This window comes from Dendrobium catenatum, unplaced genomic scaffold (genome assembly GCF_001605985.2).
Source record: "Dendrobium catenatum unplaced genomic scaffold, ASM160598v2 fragScaff_scaffold_1126, whole genome shotgun sequence".
Taxonomy (NCBI): Eukaryota; Viridiplantae; Streptophyta; class Magnoliopsida; order Asparagales; family Orchidaceae; genus Dendrobium; species Dendrobium catenatum.
The window spans coordinates 46312-64463 of NW_021319588.1; the positions used below are offsets into that span (position 1 = coordinate 46312).

Below are 18152 nucleotides of genomic sequence, written 5' to 3' on the forward strand. Positions count from 1 at the left end.
CCAATTGTCCTTGATTTCCCCCAAGGTTTGCAACCACTTCATCCCCAGGATGACATCAGTGCTTCCTAACTCTAGTGGGAGAAAGTCCTCCCTTGAATCCTCTGGATGGTCAACACCACTCATTTACAGATTCCCTGGCATTTCTCCACCTTCCCTGTACTCATCATCACCCCATAACAACCGGTGTCCACCAATTTTACTCCCAGTTGGTTGACGACCTGAGTGAAAATGAAATTGTGGGTAGCCCCACTATCAATTAGCACAACCACCTCACGGTCAGCTCTCTCTCCTTTCACTTTCATAGTGTGACTCGGAGTAAATCCCACTACAGAGTTCAGAGAGACTTCTGCCACATCCAGGTGCAACTTCTCCTCCTCTTCAGATCTGCTCACACCTCCTTCCTCGTCTTCCTTGTCTTCATAGACAAGGAGAACCTGAAGAGTTTGTTCCTTGCACTTATGCTCCGGCATGTACTTCTCATCACATCTGAAGCACAACCCCTTTGCCCTCTTCTCCTGCATCTCCTTCTCTGTCAGCCTCTTGAAATTTTCCCCACTCCCTCCTCCTACTGGCTTCTCCCGAGTGGTCTCATTAATGTTGTCTGATGCAGGCCCCTTGAGTGCTAGAAGAGTGGTCGTCGTCCTGTAAGAGCCTCCTGAGCAGTTTCCTCAAGCCCCTCTTTCATACTTCTTCTGGTCTTCCACCAACTAGGCCAACTCCATGGCCTTGCCTAGATTCCTTGGCTCCAACACTCTGACTGCTGTTCTTACCTCCAGTTTCAGCCCCTTCATGAAATTCCCTTCCAGGGCGGACTCCGAGATATGATCCAGCCTACTAGCCATATACTCAAACATGTCCTGGTAATCTGCCACCGTGCCTTCCTGGGTAAGGGCAAAGAATTGCTCATAGAAGTCTCATCCCTCATCTGCTCGGAAACGCTCTAATAAGCATTCTTTGAACTCCCGCCAACTTCGGCTAGGCTCCCGTCAGTCACGCCACTGATACCAAGCTAAGGCTTTTCCCTCCAAGCACATTCCCGCCGCTGTCAATTTCTCCTCCTCCGTCAGCCCATTGACAACAAAATATCGCTACACCTTATAAATCCACCCATGGCCATCCTCACTCTCAAAGATGGGCATCTTCAGCTTCCTCACCTTTAGATCTCCTCCGTTTTCCCGGTATCCTCCATAACCTCCCATTCCTCTAAGGGGAAGAGTTCCCCAAATGTCCCGATCATCCCTCCAATGATTATACTCGAATCCCTCTTCATACTCTCCTCTTCTCCCTTCAAAATCATCACCTTGACGCTGAATTCCTTCAAATCTAGCACCTCGACGATGACGTTCATCCCTTCTTCCTTCAAAAACAGCCCCTCGACGCTGAATTCTCTCATATTCAGCACCTCGGCGATGAAATTCTTCCCTTCCCCTTCAAAATCAGCACCTCGACGCTGGATTCTTTCAAATTCAGCACCTCGGCGATTGAATTCTTCCCTCCTTCCGACAAAATCAACCTCCCGTTGGTCGTATCCCCTACTCATCTCTTTTCTAGAAAGCAGTTCTAGAGGGGGAATGTCATTCTCCTCCTCCAGGATCTCCACCTCTGAATTCCTCCTCCCTCATAACGGGTTCTGATTTCCTCCCATGCCATGGCCATCGGTGGTCTCTCGTACTTCCGATGTCGCCAGATTGGTCTTCATTTCAAGTAATTTCTTCATCATTTCTTCCATCACGGTGAACTTCCCCTCCAACCTTTCATTGTTGGAGGTGATTTGATTTTGAAAATTGAAAAATCTTCACTCCAAATCAGATTTCAATTGTCTGATTTCGCCTTCCAAGACTTCTACCTTCTTCTTGTCCATCATTCTTCCCAAGAATCACAAAGATCTTTTTTTTCGGAAACGAAAATCCCGCTTAAATTCAGGATTTCAGCCGCCAACGGTCCCAAAAACGATGATCTGATACCAATTTGATAGGAAATACTTGAGTCCGCAAGTAACCCTAAGGTAATACTTGAGTTCGCAAGCAAACCTAAGCCAAACGGATGAGCAAACAGCTGAATTTCTGCTGTTGACAGCAAAAAACAGCACCAAACCAGAGGAAAACAAAGGAAAATCTGGGAGAAAACCAAACAAACACTTGTATTCCATTAGTAGAAGAATAAAAACAGCAAAGATACAATTGATCCTCAATTCGAGAGGATGATTGATCTCTCCCAAATCTCTAGACACCGCTAGAACCCAAAGGAAACCTAAATCTAAGAGATCTCAAATTTCAGCCCAATTCCAGATGTCCAAACCCTAGGAAAACCAAGTATTTAATGCATACAAATCAAAAGGAAATCCCAAAACAATCCCTACATTCAATTTCCCTCCTAGAATCCATTCAAAAACCTTCCTAAAATGAGCTCTAAAGCATCGCGTGCGTGCGGCTGACGGAAGAGGCGGAGATGTTCCGCCCGTTCTCCGCCTGGGTCGATCCCGCGTGGACCGGCTGGACCGGTCCAATGGACCGGTCTAACAAACCCCTAATTTTTTGCAAGCAAATGTTACTCTTTCTAGGATAAAAGAAAAATACATGAAATGCCTCAATATAGACAAAATACAACATTTAAAACAAAAATGACTTCACTTTTATAATATAAAACGACTCTTACAACTTTTGACACTTACAAACACAAAATAAAGACACCTAAAGGAGCTTGCATTCGTCGGGGAGAAAGATACAGGTGGAGTGGTCACTTGCAGAGAGAAGAACGAGAAAAGAAGTTCGAGACGAAGGAGGAGAAGCTCGCAAGCTTTTCTAGAAGAAAGGAAAAAGGATGAAACAAGCTCGCAAGCTTTTCCAAAAGAAAGAAGAAAACCCCTCAGGTTTTTTGCTCCAAAAATCACATTATAACTCTCTTTTTTTAATACTAAATACCTAATATTTATAGGAGAAAAAAGGGCAGCCAAATAGCCACCAAAAGAGAGCATAAAGGACAACTTTAGCCACCCAAAACAGCCAACCAGCAATCAGTCCAGAAATAGCTCCTAAACAGCCAAAATTAATTCCATAACAGCACCCAATAAGGCAGCATAGGAACCGGGTAAAGCAACTACGGGAAACAGCAACCAGGGAAGTAACCAAAGGGGCTGCACAGGAACCGGACCAGCAGCCAAGCAGGGAACTGGAACAGCAGCTAGCGGACCGGAACAGACAATAAAAGGGGAAGGAATCAGCCATGGGAAGGAGAGCTAGGTGGGGGAACCAAAGGGGCGGCAAATGGGGGGAATGAACCTCAATTTATGAGCTAAAAAGGCTCTCTACTAGACATTAATGAGTTGATTCTAGTAGAGGACCTAGAAGCTCTCCAAATTTATAATTCAAAATGTTTTGACCCCCCCCTGCCTACATCAATAAGTCATTCGAGTCGGAGTTTGTATGATATTATATATTATGAGTAAAATATAACAATGTAATGCCAAATCACTTGTGAAGTCGTATGTTCCAAAAGCATCAGAACCAGCTGATTTATCTTTCAAGAATTCTGCAGTAAATTAAATAAAAAAAGAGAGAGCTCCTTTTTCTATAAGTAGGATAATAGGATCTGCCGGGTATGCACCCATTCATGATTCATGCATTTACATCTGTTGATACATACAGTTTGCTTGTTTCATCATCTAGCCTTTTGCTGTCCTTCTTCATGAAATCACTACCTCTAATGCTTTATCAAGAGAAACCCCTCTACCGACCAACTCGCCTAAATTTCTTCCTACTACGGCATATACTTCCCCGTCCATTCATGCATTCTCATAAGCTTAAACGTGAAGTACGTCTGCAATGTTTTTGGGAGTCATTAAATCAAGGCTGGAAGTACATAACCAACTCAATTCATGAGATACTTATCAGATATATAACCTCAAAACACCCTGCTAGTTTTAATATGAAAAGCAGGGAGTTGTGATAAACAATTCATATAATCTATACTCGCCCAAACCTTTCAACCCTTGGAAGCCTTAACCAGAATATTATGGGCTTGCATCCGCTCTAAAACCCCTGCAAACTGAATCATTCCACAAAGTAAAGAATAGATGTCTGCATGCATAATTTGGAAAACATTCTAAACTTACAAAAGGGTTTGCTACATGTTCCGTGCTTATCTTTATCCTAGACTCTTCCTAAACAAGATTATGACAAGGTAAAGAGTACAACAAAAAATACTGCATTTACCAAGAACTACATGTTAACTTCACCATTTTAACAAGATAATTCAATAAGGGGCTATTTGATTGCATGTATTCCAAATTTAGGTGTATTTTAAATGCAGTGTAAAGTAAACTCCATGCATTAGAAATACGTTTTGGCATTTTATTAGTTATAGAATAAATTCAAAATATTATTTTTGTGTTTAGCGCATCGTAAAGTAAGCTTTAAAATTTTAATTTTCTACAATTTTTTTCTAGGTATTACCAATGAAGCATCGCCAATGTGGTTCCAAGCGCAGTGGGGGCGTCATGTGAGAGAGAAGCGTCATGAAGCATCCTGGAACCATTATGCGAGGAGTTGTGGCACAGGAGGGGGTATTTTCCATGCAAAGCTGTAGTGATGGACGTGACGTTGCACAGGAGAAGTGTTGTAGGAGACATCACCCAAAGAGGTCATTGTGCTAGAGGAGACATTACACAAGGAGGAAGTGGTATGATATGCCTTGGAAGTGAAAACAGCAACAGATAAAAGAAGAGCGGCAAAAATTCTAAGAATAATAGCTGATTTTGGATAATAACTTTAATACAAAAGCAAGATACAAATGATCTACGATTAGAAAGGTAAATCGATTCTCCCAATCAACCTAATCGCCGCTAAGAATCCCTCAAAGAAAATAAACTACAGCAAAAAACAAATCAATACATCATCTGAAAATACAATATGAGTAGCCCTAAATAGGCTTCCCAAATTCCCACTAAACTAGCCCCTTTTCGTAATTGATTCCCTCCTTAATTTGAATTTGAATTTGGATCTCTTTCCTAAATAAATCCCCCCCCGGTCCAACTATAATTAAAATCTTCCATAATATCTCTTTCTCTATTTCTCTTTCTTAAATATTGAATTAGAACTTTCTCGAGCTCCGCAAGGGGGTCGAACCTCCCTCCTTGCTCTACTGGCTCCGGCCCATAGGAGGCCCAATCCTCTCGGTAGAAGGAATCTCCCCTGATGTAGCAGTCGGACTCCCCTCAATGTGTAACCAGGTTGAGTATCTGGGTTTTGTAGCAAATCGGCTCAGATCTTTCTCAGCCCTTCATCCTGTTCACTCCCTTCTTTCAAAGCTTCTCAATTTAAGATCATGGGTACTTACAAGGCTGCTAACTGAGGCTCCCCAAGTCGCCTGGGCAAGGCGTCTGCTGCTTTGTTTTTTAAGTCCAATCGGTTCTAGATCTTAAAATCATACTCAAGCAACTGGAATAACCATCGTTAATGCTCCTTAGTGACTATCCGTTGTTCCAACAAATACTTCATGCTCCTTTGATCTGTCCTAACTAGGAAATATATCCCCAACAAATAGAGCCACCACTTCTGAATAGTCAAGACAATAACCATTAGCTCCCGCTCATGCATAGACTCGAGTCTTGCCCTAGTTGTGAGCACCTAACTGAAATAAGCAATAGTAGTTGATCCTGCATGAGCATTTCCCCCAATCTGTATCCTAACGCATTTGTCTCCACCACAAATGGTTTGTTGAAGTCAGGAAGTGTTAGCACTGGCATACTGGTCATCACTTTCTTCAGTTGCTCAAAAGTCTGCGATGCCACCTTCACCCACTTGAAATTATCCCTTTTCAGCTGGTCAGGCAATGGCCATGCTATCGTGTCATACCCTCGCATAAACTTCCAGTAGTAATGAGGCCTAAGAATCTTCTCAGCTCCCTCAGGTTCTTAGGTAAAGGCAAATCCAGCATAGCCTCAATCTTGGACAGATCTGCTGCTACTCCTACTTTGTTTACCACGTGTCTCAGGTACTCCACATATGGTTGTGCAAATGAAATTTTTTTCAGGTCGGCATACAACTAGTGCTTCTCTCAATGTATCCAACACCATCGTCAGGTGTCCCGTATGCTCTGCCTCCGTACGATTATAGATCAGGATGCCATCAAAAAATACCAAGATAAACTTTCTGTGATAGGGTTGAAAAAGCTTATTCATGAGGGACTAAAAAGTGACTGGGTGTTGGTAAGGCCGAAATGCATCATTAAAAACTCATAGTGACCCTCGTGAGTTCTTAAAGGTATCTTTTGTATATCCCCTGGCATCAATCTAATTTGGTGGTACCCCAATTTCAAGTCAATTCTTTAGAAGATGACCTCCCCAAATAGTTCATCCAACAACTCATCAATCACAGAAATAGGAAATTTGTCCAATACAATTTTCTTGTTTAGGGCTCTATAATCCACGTAAAACCTCCAACTGTCAGCCTTTTTTCACTGGTAAAATAGATTTGGAAAATGGGCTCACACTTGTTATCTCTACCTTGAGCATCTCTCTGATGATTCTCACTATCTCATCCTTTTGGATCTGCAATACTGGTACAGTCAGACACTGATAGGAGAAATTCCCTCCTTCAAGGTAATCATGTGCTCGTGCTGTCGGGGTGGTGTTAATCCCTAGGTTGCTGAAAAACCTCAGAAAACTATTGCAAAAGCTGATGTACACACTCAGGGACCTAATCTACCTATAATCTTGGATCCCCTCCAAGCTTTGTAGCTCTACCAAGTAGCCAATTCCTGCTTCCTGTATCATCTTGACCGTGATTTTGAATGAACTATAGTTATGCATAGGCTTACATTCCCTCACAGCACCACCTTCTCCCCCTCCACATGTATCTCCATATTCAAAAACTTCAGTCCACCTTGGCCTTCCCAATCATCTGTAACCACTTCATCCCTAGGATTACATCAGTGCTCCTCAACTCCAAGAGAAGAAAATCTTCCACTATATGTATGAATTGGAGTGCCAGCACCAACCCTCTACAAATCCCCCTACTCCTCTCTACCTTTCTTATTCCCATCATGACTCCAAAGCCCTTGTATCTACTAACTTTAATCTCAACTGGTCCACGACCCAGTTGGAGATGAAGTTATAAGTAGCCACACTATCCACCAAAACCACCATTGGTTGTTCCCCGATTTGCCCCCTCACCTTCATGATGTGATTTGGGGTAAATTTCAACATGGAGTCCAAGGACATTTCTACCAAATCTAGATGTAACTGCTTTGTTTCCTCTATGATCTCCTCTTGCTTGTCCTCGCTCCCCTCTTCCCCTTCACAGACCATCAAAACTTGAAGGGCTCGATTCCTGCACTTATGCATCGATGCAAACCTTTCATCACATCTAAAGCATAACCCTTTTACCCGCCTATCCTATACCTCTGCTTCTGTAAGAAGCTTGAAATTACATCCAGGACAAACTCAATGTTATTCTCCTTCGATGCTTCCCTCTGAAATGACACATCATCATGGAAGTATTCTTGTAAGCCCCTCCCATGGTGTTGATCCAGCTAGCCTTCTCTCTCTGATATTTCTCTTCCACCCTTTGCGCTAGTTCCATTGTCTCCCTCAGCCCCCAAAGCCTCAACAGTCTAAGCTCTGCTCGTATATCTTCCTTAAGACACTTCATGAAATTCCCTTCCAATCCTTCTTCATAAGTTCCCCTCAACCTATCGACAACAGCTCAAATCTCTCCCAATACTCCATGATTGTCACCTCCTGAGTTAAGGCATAGAACGGCTCATAGAGGTCTCCTTCCTGAATAGTTCGAAAACGTTCCAACAATTAATCCTTAAATTCACCCCATGAATAGATCGAATACCTAGCCTCCCTCCACTAAAAACAAGCTAAGGCTTTGTCCTCCAAACATAACCCCACTGCCATGAGCTTTTCTCCTTCCGTCAACCCATTGATAGCAAAGTAACGCTCCACCCTATACACCCACCCTTGAGCGTCTTCCCCTTCAAAAACCAGCATTTTAGCTTTCTTAATATTGCATCCATACACCAGTGGTTTCTCCCTCCATTAGTTTCTCCTGTGCAGAGATTGTGCGATTCTCTCCCTTCCTCCCTTAGCTAATTTGGATCACGTGGTTCGGCCCAACCACTGCTTCCTTCGATCCACCTTCCCTCTTGTCCGGGTGGTCTCCAAAAAGGTTCGGCCTCCCCCCTTCTTGATGCCTTTTCTCCGGGATACCCTGATGCACCTCTTATCGGAACACCCTAGGATGATCCTTAAGGGAAAATACTCTCCACTTCATCATCGTCCTCCTGAATTTTTCAGCCCTAGAATAGCCAGTGAAGCCTTCAACTGCATCTCAATCAATTTCTTCATCATGTCTTCCAAGTTCTCAAAGTGGTACTCAATGGATGAATGCCTTCCTTCCACAATTGTGAACTTCCTCTCCATTTCGGAATATTTTTCCTCCATCCAAGCACTGAGTTGTTCCATCTCACCTTCCAATGCCTCCATCTTCTTTGTTGTCATTTACCTCGCTATGATACCAATTTAATGTCTTGGAAGTGAAAACAGCAATAGAACAATAGAAAAGCTGCATAAATTCTAAGAATAATAGTTGGTTTTGGATAATAACTTCAATACGAAAGCAAGATACATATGATCTACAACTAGAGAGATAGATTGGCTCTCCCAATCAACCTAGACGTCACTAGGAAGCCCTCAAAGGAAAGAAACTATAACAAAAAATAAATCAAGACATCATCTGAAAATACAATATGATTAGCTCTAAATAGGATTCCCAAATTCCCTCCTAAACCAGCCCCTTCCCTAAATTGATTCCCTCCTCAATTTGAATTTGATTTGGATCTCTTTTATAAATAAATTCTCCCCCAATTACAATTAAGATCTTCCTAAATATCTCTCCCTCTATTTATCTTTCTTACATATTGAATTAATCTTTCCCGAGCCCCATCGGAACCCCCCTCTCTGCTCTACTGGCTCCTACCCAGCATTGGTGCTTGGTTCGGTTCTCCTGAATCGGGTGGGAGACTCCCGCCCGTAGGAGGCCTACACGTAACATAGTAAAGGAGGAGGCATCGCGCATGGAGATTGCATCATCACGCATATGTAGTGTATTCTAAATTTACCCGAATTAAGTGAATAGCAAATACAAGAAAAATGATCAATCAATGGGTCCCAAATCTCTCATCAAATTACTTGGAATTTTTTTTCTTCCAACAAAAAAAAACCCATTCCAAAACCATTGAATTTGGTTAACCTTACCCTTCTAACACATCCAACGGTCCTAAACAGATTCCAAATTTCATATTGGGCATTTAACACTGATAGTGACAACATATTAAACATTTTAATCTTATCGTCAAGCTGAATGCTTGCTCAAACAAATAGCGCATGGGATCATGAAACTGAAACTTGAACCAAGAACGAAAGCACTAGAAATTCAATATAAACATTCATACCTCAACAGACCTTAGCTTAGGGCAAAATGCCTTGCATTAACTACCCACCGAAAAACAGAGCAGAATGGATTGCGAGCATAGGTAGGTTGAAATGAGTTCAACCATATACGTACGGGAGTACGGCACACTTCACTTCGTCATATACATGCTACTACAAAGATCTCCTGACAAACACCAATTCTACTAACAGATTCCAACCTAGGCATTTTCATGCACTAAGTTCTACCACTAAAAACTTTGAAATGAAAAATTCTGAAAGGTTGATATGATGGAATATGTATCAAAATCAAGACACAAGCTTGTTACAACAGCTATAGATTTGAAGCTTAACATCAAAACCTTCACACGATACATGCTAAGACTAAATGTGTCGTGCAGTTCATAACAAAGGATTTCATGCAAATAAAACTCTCTTTCAAGGTTGAAAACCAGTTTATGTATGTATCGATTTTTTGAGGTAACATGAATCTGTAGATCAGCGTACATGACACCACCAATATTAATAATTGATAGTGCATTGTCACTTCTTGCAACTTCATTTATGAACAAAAACAATCGGAAAAAAGTATTTTGACATATTAACAAGAATAATAATAGTCTTTGTAAAATGCATCGCTAAGGAAAAAAGTTCTACAAAGATAACTTATTGGCATTATAAGTGTAAATATTGCAGTAAACGCAAATACTTAATTCATATGGCCATTCTGAATCTATAAACCAACTAATGAATAAATATAATCCCTGATGTTATGCTTTACAAACCTGCATGCCAGTTTGTAAGCGAACAAAATCATCCAAATACACAGACACCTTATGAGGAACCTGCACTAAAAAATAAATTCATAATCATAGTCGTTAAAGACCTAAGCAGTCCAATCAAACCTAAACATTTCAAACTATTCCTATAAAATTAAGAAGGGTTCATCCCCCATAGGATCAATATTTTACTTTTACAATAGAAAAAATTTAACAAAATAATTTCTTCACTCAAAAAATTACTTTAACCAACTCATAATGTGATGACAAGTTGCATCAATAGTTTGGATGGGTACTGGTTGATGGAATCAAAAGAAACTATGGGCCAATTGCAATAAGAAAGTAATCTCCTATGTGCTTGAGTGATCCAATAAAAGGAAGAAACCCTTTTAATTGCATTTACTAAACAGCAGTAGAAAGGGGTGGCGATATAATCAGTGGACATAGAACTTTCAGGCAGCGTACTTCCCAAAATTACACAGAAATTTGTACAATGAAGTTGTACTACTATTTACGATTCTTTTTGAATTATCTAACGTAAAATAGCAATTACCTTCATATCTTTCAGCATCATCACAAGGTCAGCTCTTGTATAACCTTTCTGAAGGTTCACCCTAGCATCAGTAGTTTTCTCCAATTAACAATGGAATTTTCAACTAAATTAAAGTAACTAGGAAAAAATAATATTCAATATAGACCTGAGACAGAAGCTTGGATCGGTATTGTTCCAATTCATCAGCTTCACAGCTTCCTCCTGCCCGAGAGATTTTGTCCACCTCCTCACCATCCACTATTTAACAGATAATCAGATAATGCAAAGAAATTCACTTATACTGTTTGTTCACAACATTCTGAATAACCACAAATAGTTCTAGCAAATATTGTGTGGAAGCATCGACATCTTGGCATGTAAACTTACAACAGGATGCGAGTGGATGGTTGCAAGAGCACGTGCTTGTGCTCGTTCATCACCTTCTACTTTAGGTAGGGGCAGAAAATTCTTTTCCTGTATCAGAAAATATGAAGTAAGATAATATTAAACCCAAAAAAGTGAAAAAATGATCAAGAAAAGCATATTCAAGACAACCAAACCTTATGCAGAACAAGCTTCCGCAAAATCCCATTTACCATGTTCCCTGCACCAGGTCTGAGAGAAACCTTAGCAAGTCTAACATTCTGCAGTTTAAGAAATTATGTTACATGTAGATAACATTTCCTAATGATCTTTTTTTAAATATTAGAAATGATCTTTCTTTATTAGATTTGAATGAGAATTTGACTTTTAACAGGACACAATGGCAAAAAATAATTCATATAGCCGACCCCACGTAGTGGGACAAAGGCTTGTTGTTGTTGTTGTTGTTGTAGTAGATAACATTTCCTAATGTTATATATCACTAAAATCTCATTAATGTCAAATGGATAGTGAATCACAAGCATCAAATAGAATATACTCAGGGCAACTAAAGCAAAACAGTAATGATCAAAAAATAAAGAATATCATCATAAAATTTTAATTCCTTGTCCTCTTCTATACTTAAAGAGAAACAATCAAATAAACATCATGAAATTTCAGTCACAGATTGCATGATAAAAAAAAGCTTTAAAGTTCTTCATAAACCAAAAACAAAGTATTGCTAGCAAAGAAAATAGATGGCATATAATACTTTTTTTTCTACTAAGTGTAAAAGGAAAACAAACAGGAGGGGCGAAAAACATAAGAACAAGTGAACAAGCCATGTCCAATAAATATTCTATCTAAAGCATAGCATCATAAAATTTCTACTATAGCAAGATTTTAAATAATAACTTCATATCAATCATTACAGTTTTCATGCTCAAGAATCATCGAGAGTCGTGAACAACATACTCATTTTGTACAGATGCTATAAAACAGATGTTAATCATAAATAAAATCACCTCATCAACAACAGCATAAGGTGGCATCCCTAGCTTGATGATCTCAAAGAAACCAATGCGAAGAATCTATAATTAGAAGAAAGTGTTGTTTAATCAATAAAATTTGACAAGAATATGATCACTTAAAATGTAAATACAGATAAATGGTTTTTCATTTAGAGTTTCCCAACATTCAGGCTAAATAGGATGTCGAGCTTCACCTGTAGCAGGAGTGGTTCCATGTCTCTAAATGTCTTCTCCCCATTACAAAGAGACATGATAAGATGATCAAGATATCTTCTCCACCTAACAGCACCTCCAACAACATCTGAAACCTAAGAGGATAAAATGCGCAAATTTTATAGAATAAATGGCAAGTTAATTAGGGAGAAAAGAAGGGGCAAAAAAAAGCAATATATGCGGACAATACCGCAAGCACAATAAATATGGTCAATTAACAAACTGTGATACTGACAAACTTTAAGGCGCAAAAAGGTTATAATAACACTATTACGACAACTGTAGAATGTGCAACAAATTTTGAACAAAAATGCAATGTGGTAGTCAGCTAACAACTAAACAAATATTCTTGAGGCACATTGGTTGCTTGAAAAGATAAAACATGTTTTGATTATTTCATCTATCACTCATTCCGTGCAAAAATGAAATCATCATGGCTGAGAAACTTGTGTTTGTAGTGTTTATAAACAAATAAACAATAATGATTTCTAACCACATAATCTACTAAATCAATTGTTTTTTTTTTCCATACATGATTTATAACTTCAACAAACTGAATGGTCACTAATAATGAAATGTCTTATTCAACTTTGCAAATTTGACCCAAATCGTTAAGATGGTTATGCACATCTCATTATCACATGGATCTACGATAAATCAATGATCAACTTATAAACGGGTTGTGCTTCACCATTCAGCATTAATTCAGCATGGCTTAAGTATTTTCATCTATTTCTTTGATCAATAGAAACTTATTTAATTACAACAGACATTCAGCTAAATGCTTCTAATTAAATACATTACCATTGTCATGTTCAGGCTACAATGTCATGATCTGACATAATGTGATATTAATGTTATTTCACTTTAAATTGTGGCACCACAAGTAGAAGAAGATAAACAACCCTCAAGGTTTCTTTATTTTGAGCTTCATGCGATCTTGAAACGTAAGGGGATCAAAAATTTTCATTCGTGATTAAAGAACATGGATTACCCTCCAATTGTAAAGCTGCCTTATACAAGTTGCAATACTTAAAAAAAATGATTTTTTTTTTTTTTTGCAAGAAATGCTGGTTTTCTAAGCCATACAAGAAAATCAAGTTCTAGATTTCTATCCCATATTTAGATTCAAGTAATCATAAAATGTGGAACTTATTCCATTATAAGAAAAAAACCAAAACATTTTGACAGAATAAAATAAGAATGGGTTCGTATTTCTTTTGCCATAAATGAGACTGGTACTACAATCACTTCCATAAAGAGAAAATAGGGATTAAAAAAAGACTCTCACAAGTTATCACAAGCAGATAATGCATAACCCTCCCCTGTGATTTTCATAAGAATAGCAGGAAGCAAACAGGCTTGAACCAGAAGAATTTAAGTACCAATCTAACATCCCTATCCTCCAAATCCCGGGTCCGAAAACCAAGTGTCCTCTCAACATAATCCATCTCATTCTTCAGAGCTTTCCGACCCTTATCACTCAATAGATCAGCAAACGCCCCGCCCTGTTCGATTCTCAACAATCTCACTGCAGAAACTGGCACCCATCCAAAAAGGCAAACCTAATAACTCAACAGAACTATTACAAATGAGAATATGCGAAAAAAAAAAAAATTTACCTGCTCTATGAGGAGAAACCTCGGTGTTCACTTTATGGGTCCTCTTCCTTGAACTTGGAGGCACGCAAACTGGGCTCCCATCTGTGAAACATGAACAGAACTATAATTTCAACGATTGTGCGTCCAAAGAAGCAAGGGTTAAGGTCTGCACCTGCTGTGTTTGACGAAGTTCCAGAGTGAAGCTTAGGCGTTCTGTCGGTGCTCGAGGAAGCCCCCGCCATGGAATCGAAAGCACGGGGACCGAAGATTCTACCCCAGCGTGTACAGTGATTGGGATTTGGGAAACAATATGAAGAAACGTAAGACAAGGAGAGGGTTCCCTCCATTTTCCTCTGCAAGTCTGCTCTCCCCGCTGCTTGTGAAGGATAAGCGTTTTCACCCTGCCTCTTCTCGCGATTTATTTATTTAGATTAGTAAATAAATTTGAACATATATTTTTCATTTGACATATAAGTGAACTTTAGGATCATGGTTACATTGAAACTCATAGGTTTTGCTAGCCTTGAAACACACATGCTTCATTATATATAATCATCCATGAAATCATGAGTTGAGCTAGGCTTGAATGCATTGGTTTTGTTATTACAATTCTGCCATTTAATTCATAGATTAATCATAATACTCCATAAAACTCATATATTGAGCTTTAATTTACCTTGAAATATATTTGCTTGACTTATATATAGACATCTAATTTATTTCTTAGGGTCCAATGGTCGATCAATGGTAACACGTGTGGTGTGCTATGTAATACTCACTGAAATAGTGTTCAGTTGCACATGTTATGACCTGATCCAGTAAGTTATTTGCTCTCACCTACGCACTACACTTATTAGGGTAGATTGGTTAATTTTAATTTTAATTGACTAAAGATTGATATTTAGAGCTTAATTGTATTATCTCGTTAAGTTAATTGGTGATGATTTATCCTAAATAAACTTGTATAACTTGAAACTCAACTATATCTAAATTATTTTGTATCCTAGTTGGAAGAGAATGCTTATACTAGGCTTAAGACAAATAAATCATAATGAACCCTAAGGATGAGTTCTTTCTTAAAATAATATCATATAAGAGTTGACTATAATTATTATCTTGGAATTATATTATGTTGATCAGCTCTACTTTTTTCTTCCAATGCTACTCAACATCAAGATTGATGTCTTATTGAATTGACAGATTTATTGTGAAACCCTTAAACTTTAAAGAAAATTTTAGCTAACTCAAAGAAGTTCGTCCGATACAAACTGAGTTCATTTGGGCCATAATTTTTTATTTCGTCTGTACAAATCGTCTGGATGAATTGAATGTGATCTGAAGAGAGGCGTTCGTCACGGTACGAAATTAATTATTGTCTGTATGATCTTCGTCCGAGAACAGAACATAGGTGTTCGTCTCTGTACGAAATTAATTATCGTATATACGATCATTGTCCTATAACAGAACAGAGGCGTTCGTCCTGGTACAAACATAAATATCGTCCATACGATCGGAACTATCTATTTAGTCATTTTCACGGTTTAGAGAAACGAATAGAGAGAGGAAGAGAAGAGGAAATCTAGTTTTTGGACCCGTTTTCGTCCGTCGACGCAATTGGAAAGGTTATTCGACTCGAGGTAAGACACATTATGTCTATCTCAATTTTCAAAAAAGTGAAAGTTTGACGAATATTTCGATCTAAATTTTCTATCCATTAGCGAAAAACAAAGATAACTTTGCACCAGTAATACTTTCACCGCATAACTTTTTATATGATATAGGGATTATGATTATGCACATTCTGAATATTTTAAGTAAAATTTTCACATGGCATTCTGAAATCTAAGAGGTTTTTATTGAATAGAAAATTATCGGGATGTTGAAAAATATTATTGTAGAACAACAAAAGTCTTAAAACATTGTTTTACACAATCCCTAGTAATTTAGTAATTTTTTGAAACTATGTATTTTGCCTCGTTGGATTTTCTATTGTTTATTATTATACAATATTGTGATATTTTGATACATACCCAATTACTCTATAATTGTTATAATGTGATGATATATGTGCACATGTGATTAAATGATATCTGTTAGGAGTTATAATGGGCCATAATTCTTTGAGATTATATCTATGTCACGGAATTTTTAAGAGTTATAAGGGGCCAGAATCTTTTGAGATTTTATATGTGTTAGGGAATTTCAAGGAGTCATAATGGGCCAGAATCCTTTGAGATTATGTCTGGGTCCGGGAAATGTGATGTGAATCTGATATGTTCTGGTGCTGTAAGCACAAATGAAAGGGAGTCATACGGGCTAGAATCATTTGAGATTATGTCTAGGTCCGAAAAATGTGATCTGAATAATACTGTGATATGAATTTATATCTATTTATTTATTTTGTTCTATTATCTGATTCATTTGTTCAGCATTGTTATCTTATTCATCTGTTTTGTATGGTTATATGAATCATATAATATTTGTTATGTATTCATTACATTATTCTGTTTTGTGATTCTCTGTTTAGTGAATTATTTAAACTGCAATTAACTGCTTTAAAATATTTGAAATTAAAAAATGTTTGGAAATTTATATTAGCTTTATTTGACTTGCTAAGCTGTTATAGCTCACTGTGATTTTACTCATGATTTTCAGGACTTAGTAAAGAGAAAGAGGTTATGGACTAGCTGTCCAGGATCAGATATGAGGTTATAAGTATTTTACTATTTTAATTTTTGTATAGTTTAGTTTACTTTTCAATTTTGTAACTCTTGTATGTAGTCATGGACTGTATTGTATATAATTATTTTGATGAATGAAAGAAACTTTGTGGATGAGTTTTTCAGTATTTGGATATTTTGATAGCTCTGTAGTTCTTCATTATGTCAATGAATATCGGTAGAAAATCTAAAATAATTTCAAAATTATATATTGGGATTTGCTTGTCACCGTCCTAACATGATAGGACATATCATGGTTGGGATGCGACAAACAACTTGAGTGGTATCAGAGCAATAGTTTTGAAATTGGATCATATAATAGAGCTATAAGAATTGATCTATAAGTCTGGTGGGGTAGTTTCTAGTATGTTTGAGTGTTCATTATTTTTATTTTATGTGCATGTGTACATAGTTGCATATTATGTGTGATTATGGATTCACCATACCCTGACATGATCGATGGATAGAGTGCTAGTCATGCGGCTCCTGTATATGGTCCTGCTCTAACAGTTGGTTCAGATATAGTTTCACAGTTTGCTACATTAATAGCTCAAATGATGGGTGAGGCATAAAGCAATTTCTATTGTTAGATATGAATATGTAGATAGACATCTGCATATATTTATGAGATTGAAGCCTCCAAGATTTGAGGACACTGTTGAGCCCAGAGTAACAGAGGACTGGTTGAGGAGGTTGGAAAATATATTTAATGGTATGCAATATCCTCTTAATTGATAGAAATGTACCGTTAGCAGTCTTTCTATTGGATGGCGATGCAGAGTACTGGTGGATGGGCTAGCAGGAGGAGAAATTTCAGGGGAATTGAACTCTCTAATTACTTGGACAAGAATTGACCAAGTGTTATGCATCATAAAAGAGCTTAATAACCATAGTCAAAATTATAGCCACATCCCATGACATCACTTAATATTTTGCCATCACACCAAGGGTCCCAAAAAAATGAAGGGTTACTGCTATGGGTGACTTTGAGAGAAATAAAGCTTTAAATACGAGAATCAGTAGAGTATAACAACTTATAGTAAGAAGAGGTTTAAGATGAAGGGGAGGTAATCTTTCAAAGTGAGCAAACTTTAGCCTGTACCAAGTAACTAACTAGTTATGCCTATTGTATATGTGTCATATCAGAGAGCAGAAGAAGGCATGGTAAAGAGATTGGATAGCATGTATACTGAATCCTCCAAGAGTTTTAGGTTTAGTTGTTTTATTCCAAGAGATGAGGTGGAGCTTTTTTGCATTAATGTTACCATGGAATAAGAATATATAACAAATATTATTGATGAATTTACAACCAAATTTAGGTATGATTGAACCTCAAATCCAATATGCAAGGGTATTTAAGATAGTGAACCGGAGAAATTGGATTTTGCCAGCAAAATAAAGAATTCTAGCCTCCAAACCATCAAGTAGAGCAGTGATAAAGTTCATGACAAGTTGAAAATCAGATAGAAGAAGTCTT

General features: G+C 38.1%; 1 protein-coding gene across 2 annotated transcripts in view; it reads right to left on the reverse strand.

Annotated features, from left to right (window-relative positions):
- Positions 1–14364, reverse strand: part of LOC110091898 (probable ribosomal RNA small subunit methyltransferase B) — a 32806-nt gene extending 18442 nt beyond the window's left edge. Inside the window, exons 1-10 of one of the 2 annotated variants that reach the window (XM_020816196.2) lie at positions 14128–14364; positions 13977–14045; positions 13740–13894; positions 12336–12449; positions 12136–12201; positions 11308–11391; positions 11135–11221; positions 10914–11005; positions 10769–10829; positions 10222–10281 (exon numbers count right to left, since the gene is read on the reverse strand). In XM_020816196.2, the coding sequence (XP_020671855.1) occupies positions 10222–10281; positions 10769–10829; positions 10914–11005; positions 11135–11221; positions 11308–11391; positions 12136–12201; positions 12336–12449; positions 13740–13894; positions 13977–14045; positions 14128–14302 (963 nt within the window). In that variant the 5' untranslated portion in view covers positions 14303–14364. Of the gene's footprint in view, positions 1–10221; positions 10282–10768; positions 10830–10913; positions 11006–11134; positions 11222–11307; positions 11392–12135; positions 12202–12335; positions 12450–13739; positions 13895–13976; positions 14058–14127 lie in introns of both variants that reach the window. The other variant, XM_020816195.2, reaches the window with a different exon arrangement.
- Positions 14365–18152: the final 3788 nt, after the last annotated feature.